Source organism: Pan paniscus, chromosome 18, assembly GCF_029289425.2.
Source record: "Pan paniscus chromosome 18, NHGRI_mPanPan1-v2.0_pri, whole genome shotgun sequence".
NCBI classification, from domain to species: domain Eukaryota; kingdom Metazoa; phylum Chordata; class Mammalia; order Primates; family Hominidae; genus Pan; species Pan paniscus.
Genome location: NC_073267.2, coordinates 90,905,098 through 90,918,666, shown reverse-complemented (window position 1 = coordinate 90,918,666; position 13,569 = coordinate 90,905,098). Strand labels below are relative to the sequence as shown.

The following is a 13,569-nucleotide window of genomic DNA, read 5'->3' as shown; positions in this document are numbered from 1 at the left end:
ACATTTACACACACGCATCTTCACACAGGGCCATGCAGTCACATACACTCACATACTCACAGACCCTCACATATGGTTGCACACTCCATAATCATGAAGTCACCTATGCACACTCACACACTCAAACACTACCCACACACACGCTCAGGACCACACTCACATTCGCTCACATATACACACGCTCAAACACTGACATTCACATGCAGTGACGTCACCCTCACACTGTGTGTTCACGTGTGTGCGCACGTGCACATATACACTCACACACACACACTCACACCCACACGATCTGTGCCCCAACAGGAATTATGTGCAAACATCCAGCCCTTCCTGGGTCCCCGCACCAGCCGTGGTGTCAGGATGCGTCTCATCTGGGGGTTGGGATGGGTGGGGAGCAGATTCGAAGCCCAGGTGACCTGGTGAAATGGCCTCGCTCTCAGCTGTCCATTTCCCCTGGAACAAGCCTTAGGATGCTGGCAGATGTCAGCAGCCCAGACAGCCGCATTGTCTGACAGCCCAGCACACAGGCTCTGTAGCCATATGCTTTGCCGTGAGTCCTGGCTCTTCCCCTTATCAATTTGTGACTCCCACAGCCTCCTACCCTCTCTGTGCCTCCATCCCCCATCTGTCCAGTGGGGCTAGTGAAGCCCCTGCCACACCAAGTTACTGTGAGGATGGAATGGGCTCACAGAAGCCAGTCTGGAAGCTTTATTAGTACTGTTCTTGGGCCACCTCCGAGGCAGTCTTACTCCCTCCTCTCTGTACTCTCCCGATCCCTCCTGAAGGTCCCACATTGGCCTGGTGACAGTAACCAAAGATGGTGTATGGCAGCAGGTCCATAGCAACATCTTCCTGCCTCCTTTTCCAGATTGCCACAGTGCCGAGGCTGCTTGGAGTCGTGGAGCATGTGCAGACCGCCCTCCTGCTGGGAAAACTGCCAGGGGGCCTTCCAGCCATGCTGGCCACCCCCTCCGTCTCTGTGTACACAAACAGGTACAAACCAGCTGCGTTACGGGTCCCCAAGAAAGCTCATCCCCTAACCTGGTTCATTCCATACCAGCACTCGAAAACCTTGTGCTAGGCAGAGCTCAGGAGACCAGCCTTGGAGCTAGAGAAGTGATGGGACCTAGAGCTGGGAAAGGCTTCCCACTGACAGAAAGCCCCCTTGTCACCATGTTGAGTGTTTGCACAGCACAGGAAGGGAGGCATGGAGTGCCAAGCCCAGTGTTAGATCCACCTGAAGGAGTCCTGAGAGACGATCACATGGCAGCTGTGCAGGCAAGGGCGCTGAATGAATAGGACTAGCCTGCTGTTAACCATGCTGTGCATGTGTCTGGCCAGCCACTGCTCCTTGGGCCTGCAGGGACTCAAGATCCACTTACTTTTGGCGCACACACACGCACACACACACACACACACACAGAGGGCTCATCTCTCAGTGAGCACTGATGCCATACCTGGGATGCTCCACACCTTCCATTCCTCCACATGACAAGCAGGAGCTGGACAATGCTGCTGGCAACACTGGGACCCTCTGCCCCAAGCCTCAGTTCCTCCTGCCAGGGTTTCCCTCTTAGATCTCACAGACAGTTTCCCAAAGCAGTATCCTGATTAGAGGAACTATCTGAAGTGGGGTCCCCAACAAGATCAGAAAGGGGCAAGGTCAAAGACCAGAAAAGATGGGGCGGGGTTAAGACATGACGTCAGAGGTCCAGGTAGGAAGGGGAGATAACCCTGGAGAAAAACCTGCATCCAAGCTCATTTATTCATTCAACGAAAATACTGATGGACTACCTGTTATATGCCAGGCGCTGCTGTAGACATTGGGGGTACAGCAGTAAACCAGGCTGGCAAAGCCCCACCCTCATGGAGCCTCCAGTCTAGCTGCCTCTTGTGCTGCTTCTGCTGAAACAAACATGCTGAACCACCTATGGGGATCAAAACACACCCCCACTCTGATGGTGAAGCTGGGCTCCCAGTAGTGCAGGAGGTGTGGGGTCTCCCTCGAACACTGACTTTCTCCTCCCTCCCCTGCCACCTCTGTTCTCACCTTGTGGCCAGAATACAACCCTGGAGTTGGCAAGGCTCCTCCCTGCGCACTGATGCCGCAGACTCTGCAACCTTCACGCTGCCCGCTGCCTCCTCCCTCGGCTCTCTGGAGGACGGCCAGGAGCCTGTGGATATAAAGGTAATAACAGTAGTAGCGTCCTTGGGGACAGCCTTTACAGTTTGCAGAGCACTTTCACGTGCATTTGCTCATTTGTGTTTAGTATGATGATGCCCGCTGTACCAGTGAGGTTCAATGATTTTCCCAAAGGCACAAGTAAGTGGCTCTGCCGGCCTTCAGACCCACACCTCTGGGCTCCCAGATTTACCCTCTTTCCACTGTGCTACAAAATTTCTCCAACAGCCTTGATTCAGGTAGTCACTGGAAATAAAGCTCTTCCAGCTTAGTGTCATAAGTTGGAAATGGCCAACCCAGGCTCTCTTCCATCCGCAAATTAAAGCACGTCTGACTGTGTACTCCCTGAGCTCTAGTGAAAGCAAACATCTTTCTCTTAAAGACTTACTGGCTTTTGGGGAAGAAAGACTTGGATGGGGAGGCTGAGGACAGCAGATCACCCGAGGCCAGGAGTTCGAGACCAGCCTGGCCAACATGGTGAAACCCTATTTCTACTAAAAATACAAAATTAGCCGGGCATGGTGGTGCACACCTGTAATCCCAGCTACTCAGGAGGCTGAGGCAGGGGAATGGCTTGAACCCGGAAGGCAGAGGTTGCAGTGAGCCGAGATTGTGCCATTACACTCCAGCCTGAGTGACAGAGCGAGACTGTGTCAAAAAAAAAAAAAAAAAAAAAAGGCTTGGATGGTTTTACATTCCAGTCATTGCTCAGCCAAAGCAAGTCTGATATGGGTCCTCTACGGCAGGTTCTCTGCGGCCTCAGCCCTGAGGCTGGACACATGCTGGGGGAAGCAGCAGCAGCGGAAGGCAGGCCCCACCCGCCCCACACGCCAGGGCTACTTCTCCTTGAGTCTTAGGACCTTGTCTTTCACCCTCCGGCTTCTCAGGGGCCTTGGCCAACACTCCTTGCTCTTGGTTTCAGATGATGAGTTTCCCAAAGAGCCCCTTTCCAGCCCGAAGCCACTTTGATGTCAGCGGGACTGTCGGTGGCCTCCGTGTGACCAGCCCTAGTGGTCAACTCATACCTGTGAAGAATCTGTCGGAGAATATCGAGGTAGAAGTTTGGGGTGTCGTCAAAAGTCAGGTGGGCCCAGGCTGGAGTTCAGTGGCATGATCTCAGCTCACTGCAACTTCTGCCTCCCGGGCTCAAGCGATCCTCCCACCTTAGCCTCCCAAGTAGCTGGGGCAACAGGTGCAAGCCACCACACCCAGTTGATTTTTTTTTTTTTAAGTTTTGGTAGCAACAAGTTCTCACTATATTGCCCAGGCTGGTCTTAAACTCCTGGGCTCAAGCAGTCCTCCCACCTCGGCCTCCCAAAGTGCCAGGATTATAGGCGTGAGCCACTGCACCTGGCCACATTTCTGTATTTTTTTTTTTTTTTTTGAGATGGAGTTTTGCTCTTGTTGCCCAGATTAGAGTGTGATGGCGAGATCTCGGCTCACTGCAACCTCTGTCTCCTGGGTTCGAGTGATTCTCCTGCCTCAGCCTCCCGAGTAGCTGGATTACAAGCATGCGCCACCATGCCCGGCTAATTTTTTGTATTTTTATTAGAGATGGGGTTTCACCATGTTGGTCAGGCTGGTCTTGAACTCTCGACTTCAGGTGATCCACCTGCCTCGGCCTCCCAGAGTGCTGGGATTACAGGCGTGAGCCACCACGCCTAGCCTCTGTCTTCTTTTTCAACTTGGTTGAAATTGAAAGTTGGCCAATTAATTTTTTTTTAAAATGGTTAAAGAAGAGAATTTTCCAAAATGATCCTTACCAGCTGGTCCTGGTAGTTCACACTTTGGGACTGGTAGTCCCAGCACTTTGAGAGATCAAGGTGGGAGGATCACTAGAGACCAGGAGTTCAAGACCAGCCTCGGCAACAATGTGCAACACCATCTGTACAAAAAATACAAAAATTAGTCAGGTGTGATGGCATGCACCTGTGGTCCTAGCTACTCAGGAGGCTGAGGCAGAAGGATTGCTTAAGCCCAGGAGGTCGAGGCTGCAGTGAACCAAGATTAGTTTTAAAAATAACAGCAACAGGCTGGGCGCACTGGCGCATGCCTGTAATCCCAGCACTTTGGGAGGCTGAGGCGAGTGGATCACAAGGTCAGGAGATCAAGACCATCCCGGCCACCGTGGCGAAACCCTGTCTATACTAAAAAAAATACAAAAATTAGCTGAGTGTGGTGGTGCGGGCCTGTAATCCCAGCTACTTGGGAGGCTAAGGCAGGAGAATGGCCGGAACCCGGGAGGCAGAGATTACAGTGAGCCAAGATCGTGCCACTGCACTCCAGCCTGTCGACAGAGTGAGAATCCATCTCAAAAACAAAAAACAAAAGAACAGCAAACAAAAAAAGGTCCTTACCCTAGCTTAATCATTGTACTTAACTTAAAACTACAAATGCATGTTCATTCACCAATCCTTGGGTATATAACCAGAGTTTTCCTGGTTATATAAATCTATTGTTTGGAATTTTAGTTATCTTTGTTACATAAACCATTCCCACTACATAGCCTCTAAAATGTCCAGTTAGGCTGGGCACAAGGGCTTACACCTGCAATCCCAACACTTTGGGAGGCTAAGGCGAGTCGATCACCTGAGATCAGGAGTTTGAGACCAGCCTGGCCAACAGTAAAACAGTTTGCATAGCACTTTCTCGTGCATTTGCTCATTTGTGTTCAGTAAAACTCCGTCTCTACTAAAAACACAAAACTGGCTGGGCGTGATGGCGGGCACCTGTAGTCCCAGCTACTCAGAAGGCTGAGGCTGGAGAATCACTTGAACTTGGGAGGCAGAGTTTGCAGTGAGCCATGATCGCACCGTTGCACTCCAGCCTGGGCAACAGAGCAAGACTCCATCTCAAAAAAATAAATAAAAAATAAAATGTCCAGTTAGATTTTCTTTAAAGAAAAACGTAAACATACCATGGTGCAATCTAAATTCATTTTTTCAAAATTTTAATGATTCTATTCTAGTCTTCTACAATTTTCTCATCAATGCCTAATTCAATAACAATTTTAGTGATGTCTGTGTTCTCATCCCTGGAGCCTGTGAATATGTCACCTTAAATGCAAAAGGGAGGTCAGGTGTGGTAGCTCACACCTGTAATCCCATCACTTTGGGAGGCTAAAGTGGGAGGATCACATGAGCCCGAGACTTCAAGGTTATAGTGACCTTTGGTCATGCCATTGCACTCCAGCCTGGGTAACAGACCCAGGCCCTGTCTAAAAACAAAAACCCAACAAAACTGCAAAAGGGATTTTGCAGATGTGCTTGAGTCTTGCCCATCTTGAGCTGGGGAGATTATCCTGGGTTATCTGGTGGGCTCCGCGTCTTCCCAGGGGTCCTTATAAAAGGGAGGCAGAAAGGGAGGTGACTCCAGAAGACAAAAAGGTGACTTGATGCCAGAAGCAAGAGGCTGGAGTAATGCGAGGAAGGGGCCATGAGCCAAGGAATGCAGGCGGCCACCAGAAGCTGAAAAAGGCAGGGAAGTATGTTCTCCCCTAGCCCTGGGAAACTGATTTTGCACTTCCAGCCTTTAGAACTAAAAGATAACAACTGTATATTGTCTTAAGCTTCCCACAGTGGTCATTTGTGATAGAAGCCTTAGGAAACTAATACAATGAGCAAAGCCCGGCCTGGATTTCTGTTCCCAGGTGCTCAGGCCACACAGCTCTACACAGCAGTCCTGATGCCCACGGGCTGGCATTGCCTTCCTGGCACACCTTCAATAGGATTATTTCTGATCACAGATCCTGCTGCCCCGGCATTCACAAAGACACAGCCAGCCGACCGTGTTGAACCTGACCAGTCCTGAAGCTTTGTGGGTGAACGTGACTTCAGGGGAGGCAACCTTGGGGATCCAGCTGCACTGGAGACCGGACATTGCACTCACGCTTAGCCTGGGCTATGGCTACCACCCCAACAAGAGCAGTTACGATGCCCAAACTCGCCTCGTACCAATGGTGGCTCCAGGTAGGCCTGTGACCATTTCCTGAGCTGCTGCCTGGGGTATGATCAGCTTCACTTGGAAATCAGAAGCCATAGGAAGAAAAGCAAAGAAAAAAACCACCCCACACATTCAGTGGCTTATTTTTTATTGGTGTTACTATTTGCCAACATTAGGTGAGCACTTACTATATGCCCCGAAGAAGTTTACAAGCTCATATAGGACTGACCTCATTGCAATCCTCATGACAACCCTTGGCAGGGGGAACTATTGAAATTTCCACTTTCAGCCAAGTGTGGTGGCTCACGCCTGTAATCCTAGCATTTTGGGAGGCCAAGCCGGGAAGATCACTTGAGGTCAGGAGTTCAAGACCAGCCTGGCCAACATGGCGAAACCCCATATCTACTGAAAATACAAAAAGTAGCTGGGCGAGGTGGTGCACACCTGTAATCCCAGGTACTCAGGAGGCTGAGGCACAAGAATAGCTTGAACCCAGGAGGCAGAGGTTGCAGTGAGCTGAGATCACACCACTGCACTCCACCCTGGATGACAAAGCGAGACTCTGTCTCAAAAAAAAAAAAAACTCTACTTTCCAGATAAGAACAAAGAGGTTAAGGAAAAAGAACTGGTCTGAGCTCATACAGCCAATAAGGAGCAGAATCTGTGTTTGAGCCCTTGTCTGTCTGAGTCAGCTGTGCACCCTGACTGGGGAGTGCCCCTTCTTCTATGCTCCTGGTCTCAGGAGGAGAGAGTGCTCCTAGGACATCAGGGGTGGGGGAAAACCGGCAGGGTCTGCTTCCCTGCCAAGTGGCCTCAGTCACCCTCTCCTATGATCTTAACGCCCATCTCAAGGAGGCTTCAGGCTGACCTGGAACCCCCTTTCCTACAGATGAGCTGCCCACGTGGATCCTGAGCCCACAGGACCTGCGTTTTGGAGAAGGGGTCTACTATTTGACTGTGGTCCCTGAGTCTGACTTGGAGCCAGCCCCCGGCAGGGACCTCACAGTTGGCATCACCACCTTCCTGTCTCACTGTGTGCTCTGGGATGAGGTCCAGGAGACTTGGGACGACTCAGGGTGCCAGGTAAGGAGAGCGAAGTGAAGGAGATGAGGCAGCTTGGTGGGCTGTGCCCAGCTCATGTAGGGTTCCCTTTTGGTGCCTCTGGCACAGCATCTTGAGCCTCTCCATGGGGTCTTTGCTGTTCCTGGTGCCTAGGATACCCGCCTCATCCTCGCTTCAGCCTAAACATTGCTTCCTCGAGAAAACTGTTCTTAACTCCCTAAGTCAGATTTCCTATTGTGAACCCCCAGAGCACACACATCCAGAGCATCCAACCCCAGTGCTCCTCATCCATAGCGCTAAGCAGAGGGGTCATTTCACCTCTACGCATGAGATCATTTAAATGACGTCTGTCTCCCTCCATGCACTGGGAGCCCCCAGAGCGACAGGAACAATGTGCTTTGTTCATCACTGAGAACAAATGGTCATTGACCCAGGCGACGAATGACTCAGGAAGGCCTTCTGCCTCTAGGAGGCCAGGGTGTCATTTCCAAGAGAATGAACTCATAGCTCAGCCCTTAGTTCTGTGCCAGGTGCAGAGCTCCATGCTTTGCTTACATCGGCTCATCAAATCTGCACAATCATCTCCAAGACAGCTGTGACTCTCATTTTACAGGGGACAAAACAAAGGCTCAGGAAACTCAACTGACTTGTCCCAAATCTTACATGTAGGGCCAGGCACGGTGGCTCAAGCCTGTAATCCCAGCACTTTGGGAGGCTGAGGCAGGTGGATCACTTGAGGTCAGGAGTTCAAGAGCAGCCTGGCCAACATGGTGAAACCCCATTTCTACTAAAGATACAAAAATTAACCGGGTGTGGTGGTGGGCACCTGTAGTCCCAGCTACTCAGGAGGCTGAGGCAGGAGAATTGCTTGAACCTGGGAGGTGGAGGTTGCGGTGAGCCGAGATGATGCCACTGCACTCCAGCCTGGGCGACAGAGCAAGACTCTGTCTCAAACAAACCATCTTCTTTACCCACCAGATGGCCCTAGGGGGTGACTGTGAGCTCGCGAGGGATTGGGGGTGGCCATGTGGTTGTGAAGCACAGGCACAGATGGCAGCCCCTGCCCTGGTTCACTCCGGTCCCCTTCCTGCCCGGCCATGTTGTCCTGCACCACAAGGCACCACCTGTGTAAGTGCCATCACACCTTCTTTGTGCCAAAATGCCAGCTTAGGACTCAAACCTGTGTCCTTCTCTTTTTCTTCCTGTGGTTCCCCCAGGTTATTTTGCTTTTCAGCATAAGCTGACCAACTGTCTCGGGTTGCCCAGGACTGAAGGAGCTCCTGGGACTCAGGACTTTCTGTTTGAAAAGCAGGAAAGGCCCTGGCAAACTGGGATGAGTTAGTCACACCAGTGTCCTCTCAGCACCTAGCCTGTTGCTGGATGTAGAATTAGCACCCCACAAATATTTGTCCTGTGAATGAGCACCAGGTGCACCACGGGGGTGAATGCCAAATTTGTGATCCTGGTTGCCTATAGGGGAAGAGGGACAAAGGAGATCTCAAATTTACTTGCCATATATATGTATTTTTTTGAGACAGGGTCTCTGTCGCCCATGCTGGAGTACAGTGGCATGATCTCAGCTCACTACAACCTCTGCCTCTGGGGTTCAAGCAATTCTTGTGCTTCAGCCTCCCAAGAAGCTCAGATTGCAGACGCGAATCACACTGTGGTACACGCCTGCAATCCCAGCACTTTAGGAGGCTGATGCAAGCAGATCACTTGAGATCAGCCTGTTTGAGACCTGCCTGGCCAACATGGCGAAACCCCGTCTCTACTGAAAATACCCAAATTAACCGGGTGTGGTGGCGCATGCCTGTAATCTCAGCTTCTTGGGGGACAGAGGCATGAGAATTGCTTCAACCCAGGAGGCAGAGGTTGCAGCAGTGAGCCAAGATTGTGTCACTGCACTCCAGCCTGGCCGACAGAGTGAGATCCCGTCTCAGAAGAAGAAAAAGAAAAAAAAAGGAAAGCAGACTGGCAACATATACACAGTTGTCCACTGAGAATGATGGACACAAAAATATAAATAATATTATCTCCATATTTTAATTAAATAAAAAATATTGGCCAAACACGGTGGCTCACTCCTGTAATCCCAGCACTTTAGGAGGTTGAGGCGGGCGGATCACGAGGTCAGCAGATTGAGACCATCCTGGCCAAGATGGTGAAACCCCGTCTCCACTAAAAATACAAAAAAAAATAGCTGGGTGTGGTGGTGCGTGCCTGTAGTCCCAGCTACTCGGGAGGCTGAGGCAGGAGAATTGCTTGAACCCGGGAGGTGGAGATTGCATTGATCCGAGATCTCGCCACTACACTCCAGCCTGGCAACAGGTGAGACTCTATCTCAAAAAAAAAAAAAAAAAAAAAAAGATCAAAAGGGGCTTTTGAAGCTGGTCTACCAGCGGTCTTCCCACCGCACACCCCAGCAGAGTGTGCACCCTTCAAACCGAACACCGTTCTCCTCCCCTGGGCTCGAGCGAGCCGGGGTTGAGCTTCCCGAGCGTCTCCACTGACAGCCCCTTTGTGGGTTGTAGGTGGGGCCTCGGACCAGCCCCTACCAGACACACTGCCTCTGCAACCACCTCACTTTCTTCGGAAGCACGTTCCTGGTGATGCCCAATGCCATCGACATCCACCAGACTGCTGAGCTCTTTGCCACCTTTGAGGACAACCCTGTGGTCGTGACCACCATGGGCTGCCTGTGTGTGGTCTACGTGCTGGTGGTGATCTGGGCGAGGAGGAAGGACGCTCAGGATCAGGCCAAGGTGAGGCTGAGAACCATTGGCGCTGTGTACACCGTCCTGGAGAAAACTCCATTGTTTTCAAATAATATTAGGCTTCACGAGAAGAGGGTATTTGTCTACTTAAGATTTTTTCCAACCGGGCGCGGTGGCTCACGCCTGTAATCCCAGCACTTTGGAAGGCCAAGGTGGACGGATCACCTGCGGTCAGGAGTTGACCAGCCTGGCCAACATGGTGAAACCCCATCTCTACTAAAAATACAAAAATTAGTCGGGCGTGGTGGCATGCACCTGTAATCCCAGCTACTCAGGAGGCTGAAGCAGGAGAATCACTTGAACCTGGGAGGTGGAGGTTGCAGTGAGCTAAGATTATGCCACTGCACTCCAGCCTGGACAACAGAACAAGACTTCATCTCAAAAAAAAAAATTGTTTTCCAATGTATGCAGTATGCCTGACACATACATAGTAGGCCTTCAGCCAATATTTATGGCTATCTGAAGAAGAGGTAATGAATGAATGCAAGGTTGCATTGTCACAGAGCTGTGAAACTCTATCCGTTCCTACCCCTTCCCCCGAAGCAACATCACTCAGGATTTCATGTGGGTTAAATTTAATAAGATAATGTTTCAGCGTTGATACTGCTGTCTTTGATTCACCCAAGAGATTAAGCATTAATACTTGAAGTGCCTCTGCTGTAGGTTGGTTCCCAGGAAGCAGACTCCGATGCAAAGTTGAGCATGCAGAGTGTGCAGGGTGTTTATTAAGGGGGCCTGGGACCTGCACCTGGGAAGGGAGGGAAGGAGGCAGCATGCGCAGAGAGAGAAGCTGAGCTGTGATGTAGCCCAGTGACAGCCCGGCCCAGACCCTGGGGAGCACCAGAGCTGTCCCAAGTCGGGTTGAGATGCCCAGGTCTTGACCACACCCAGACACTCCGCCTATTGGTCATTGGGTGCTGGCTGCCCCAAGGGGGCACAATCTCAACAGAGGTAGGTGTTGCATTTTTTACCCCATTAACTGAGGCAACGAACCCTCCGTGGGAGGGGGATCTGGGCAGCGCATTCAGAGTCGACTATAGCCTCTGGCCAACTCTGGCTAATTTCTTTTTCTTTTCTTTTTGCCAAACTCTTTAAAAATTTTTGTTAATTCTTATGGGCACTTGGTAGGTATATATACATATGAGGTATATGGGACATTTTGATACAGGCATGCAGGGTGTAATAATCACATTGGGATAATTGGGGTATCCATCTCCTCGAGCATTTATCCTTTGTGTCACAAACAATCCGATTATACTCTTTTAATTATTTTTAAATGTACAATTATTATTGACTGTAGTCACCCTGTTGTGGTATAAAATACTAGATCTTATTCATCTTATTCATTCTTTTTTTTTTTTTTTTTTGACATGGAGTCTTGCTCTGTCACACAGGCTAGAGTGCAGTGACGTGATCTCAGCTCACGCAACTTCCACCTCCTGGGTTCAAGCAATTCTCCTGCCTCAGCCTCCCGAGTAGCTAGGATTGCAGGTGCCAGCCACCACGCCCAGCTAATTTTTGTGTTTTTAGTAGAGACAGGGTTTCACCACATTGGTCAGGCTGGTCTGTAACTCCTAACCTCAAGGGATCCACCCGCCTTGGCCTCCCAAAGTGCTGGGATTACAGGTGTAAGCCACCGCGCCCGGCCTACATTTTACTCATTCTTTCTAATTTTGTACCCATTAACCACCTTGTCTTCCCCACCATTCCCGCCCCCACTACCTTTCCCAGCCTCTGCTGACCATCATTCTACTTCCTATCTCCATGAGTTCATTTGTCGCTAAACTATCTTAACGTTTCATTTCTTTTAAATTCCCTCAGAAACACCACCTGGTTCCAAATGTTATGAGAAATTATACATGTACACAGTATGTATGGTTCACCAGGTCAAACATTCAATGTTCTCAGCTTATCAAGTTCATTTCCAATTTGACTACATGGGGGTCATATCTCATAAAGAATGTACTTTGGGGCCGGGCGTGGTGGCTCACGCCTCTAATCCCAGCACTTTGGGAGGCCGAGGTGGGCAGATCACTTGAGGTCAGGAGTTTGAGACCAGCCTGACCAACATGGTGAAACCTCGTCTCTTACTAAAAATACAAAAATTAGCCAGGCATGGTGGCACACGCCTGTAGTCCCAGCTACTCTGGAGGCTGAGGCAGGAGAATCACTTGAACCCGGGAGGCAGAGATGGCAGTGAGCTAAGATCACGGCACTGTACTTGAGCCTAGGCAGCAGAGCGAGACCCTGTCTGAAAACAAAAAAAAAAAAGGAAGAAGAAAAAAATGTACTTTGTGTTTTTTTATTTTCCCAGTGTTTTGCACTTGAAACCCTGCTTTTATAAAGAACAGTTCTCACCCGAGGGGATGAATAAATGGCACATGTAATTTTGCTTTGCCCAATTCATGATTATCACAAATCATCAGCTCCTTCTTGGCTGGTAGGTGATGCAGGAACCCACTGAGCAAGGCCTTCCTAATGCTGTCCTTCTCTTCAGGTGAAGGTCACAGTGCTGGAAGACAATGATCCCTTTGCTCAATACCACTACCTGGTGACAGTCTACACAGGACACCGACGAGGGGCAGCCACGTCCTCAAAGGTACCTGCCTATGCAAGATCCACTGATTAATCAGCACATCCCACCCAGCCCTGCTATGCCACTGTGGAGTTGGCCACTTCTGGTCTCTGGATTTCAGGTGACTGTCACCCTGTATGGCCTGGATGGAGAGAGTGAGCCCCACCACCTGGCTGATCCCGACACTCTGGTTTTTGAGCGAGGAGCAGTGGATGCCTTCCTCCTCTCCACCCTGTTCCCCCTGGGAGAACTGCGGAGCCTCCGGCTGTGGCATGACAACTCAGGGGACCGGCCATCGTGGTGAGTTGGGGGCAGACAAACCTTGAGAATCTACAGAGTGACAGGCCCAGGGCTGGGCACTGTACATTTGCCTCCTTCCTGATCTTCGCAAGCCTCCGCAAGACACATAGAATGATCTCTGTTTCACAGATGAGGAAACTGAGGGTCAGAAAAGCCCACTGGTTCATGGTCCACACAAACTGGATCGGTAGCTAGGAAAAGGACTGGAAGCTACAGCTAGCCCCATCTTCAGTGCTAGCCCCACCCTTGGCCCTTTTGCAGCATCAACCTATGACTTGCCCAAGGTCACACAGCTGGCAAGTTTGGAGCAAGGTTCTCTGCATTCTGAGGCCAAAATGAGTGACCCAGATGAGTGGTGTCCAGTATGACCACCCATCAGTAGCTGGCGGCTTTAGAAAAACAATAGCACTTTAATTCACCTATGGGATTAAGCGTTAATATTTTAAGTGTGGCCGCTGTAGGTTGCTCCCGGGAAGCAGGCTCTCAGATGGAGTTGCATATGCACGGTGTTTATTACAGGGCACTGGGACCAGCACCTGGGAAGGGAGGGAAGGAGGCAGGATGGCAGAAAAGTCAAGCTGTGATGCAGCCCAGCAACAGTGCGGTCCACCATTGGGGAGCTCTGGAGCTGTCCCAAGTTGGGTTGAAATACCCAGGTCTTGATCCCTGTGGGTACCGCATCACTGGATGTCAGCTGCCCCAGAAAAGCCTGTGACCTTGACATAGGTGGC

General features: G+C 50.5%; 1 protein-coding gene across 1 annotated transcript in view; it reads left to right on the top strand.

Moving 5' to 3' along the window:
- LOC100988147 (polycystin-1-like protein 2) overlaps positions 1–13,569 on the top strand; it is a 39,099-nt gene that overhangs the window by 2,118 nt on the left and 23,412 nt on the right. The window contains 8 exon segments of the mRNA XM_063598094.1: positions 869–993; positions 1,915–2,188; positions 3,105–3,236; positions 5,928–6,150; positions 7,014–7,207; positions 9,721–9,951; positions 12,461–12,562; positions 12,660–12,838. Of these exon segments, the coding sequence (XP_063454164.1) occupies positions 869–993; positions 1,915–2,188; positions 3,105–3,236; positions 5,928–6,150; positions 7,014–7,207; positions 9,721–9,951; positions 12,461–12,562; positions 12,660–12,838 (1,460 nt within the window).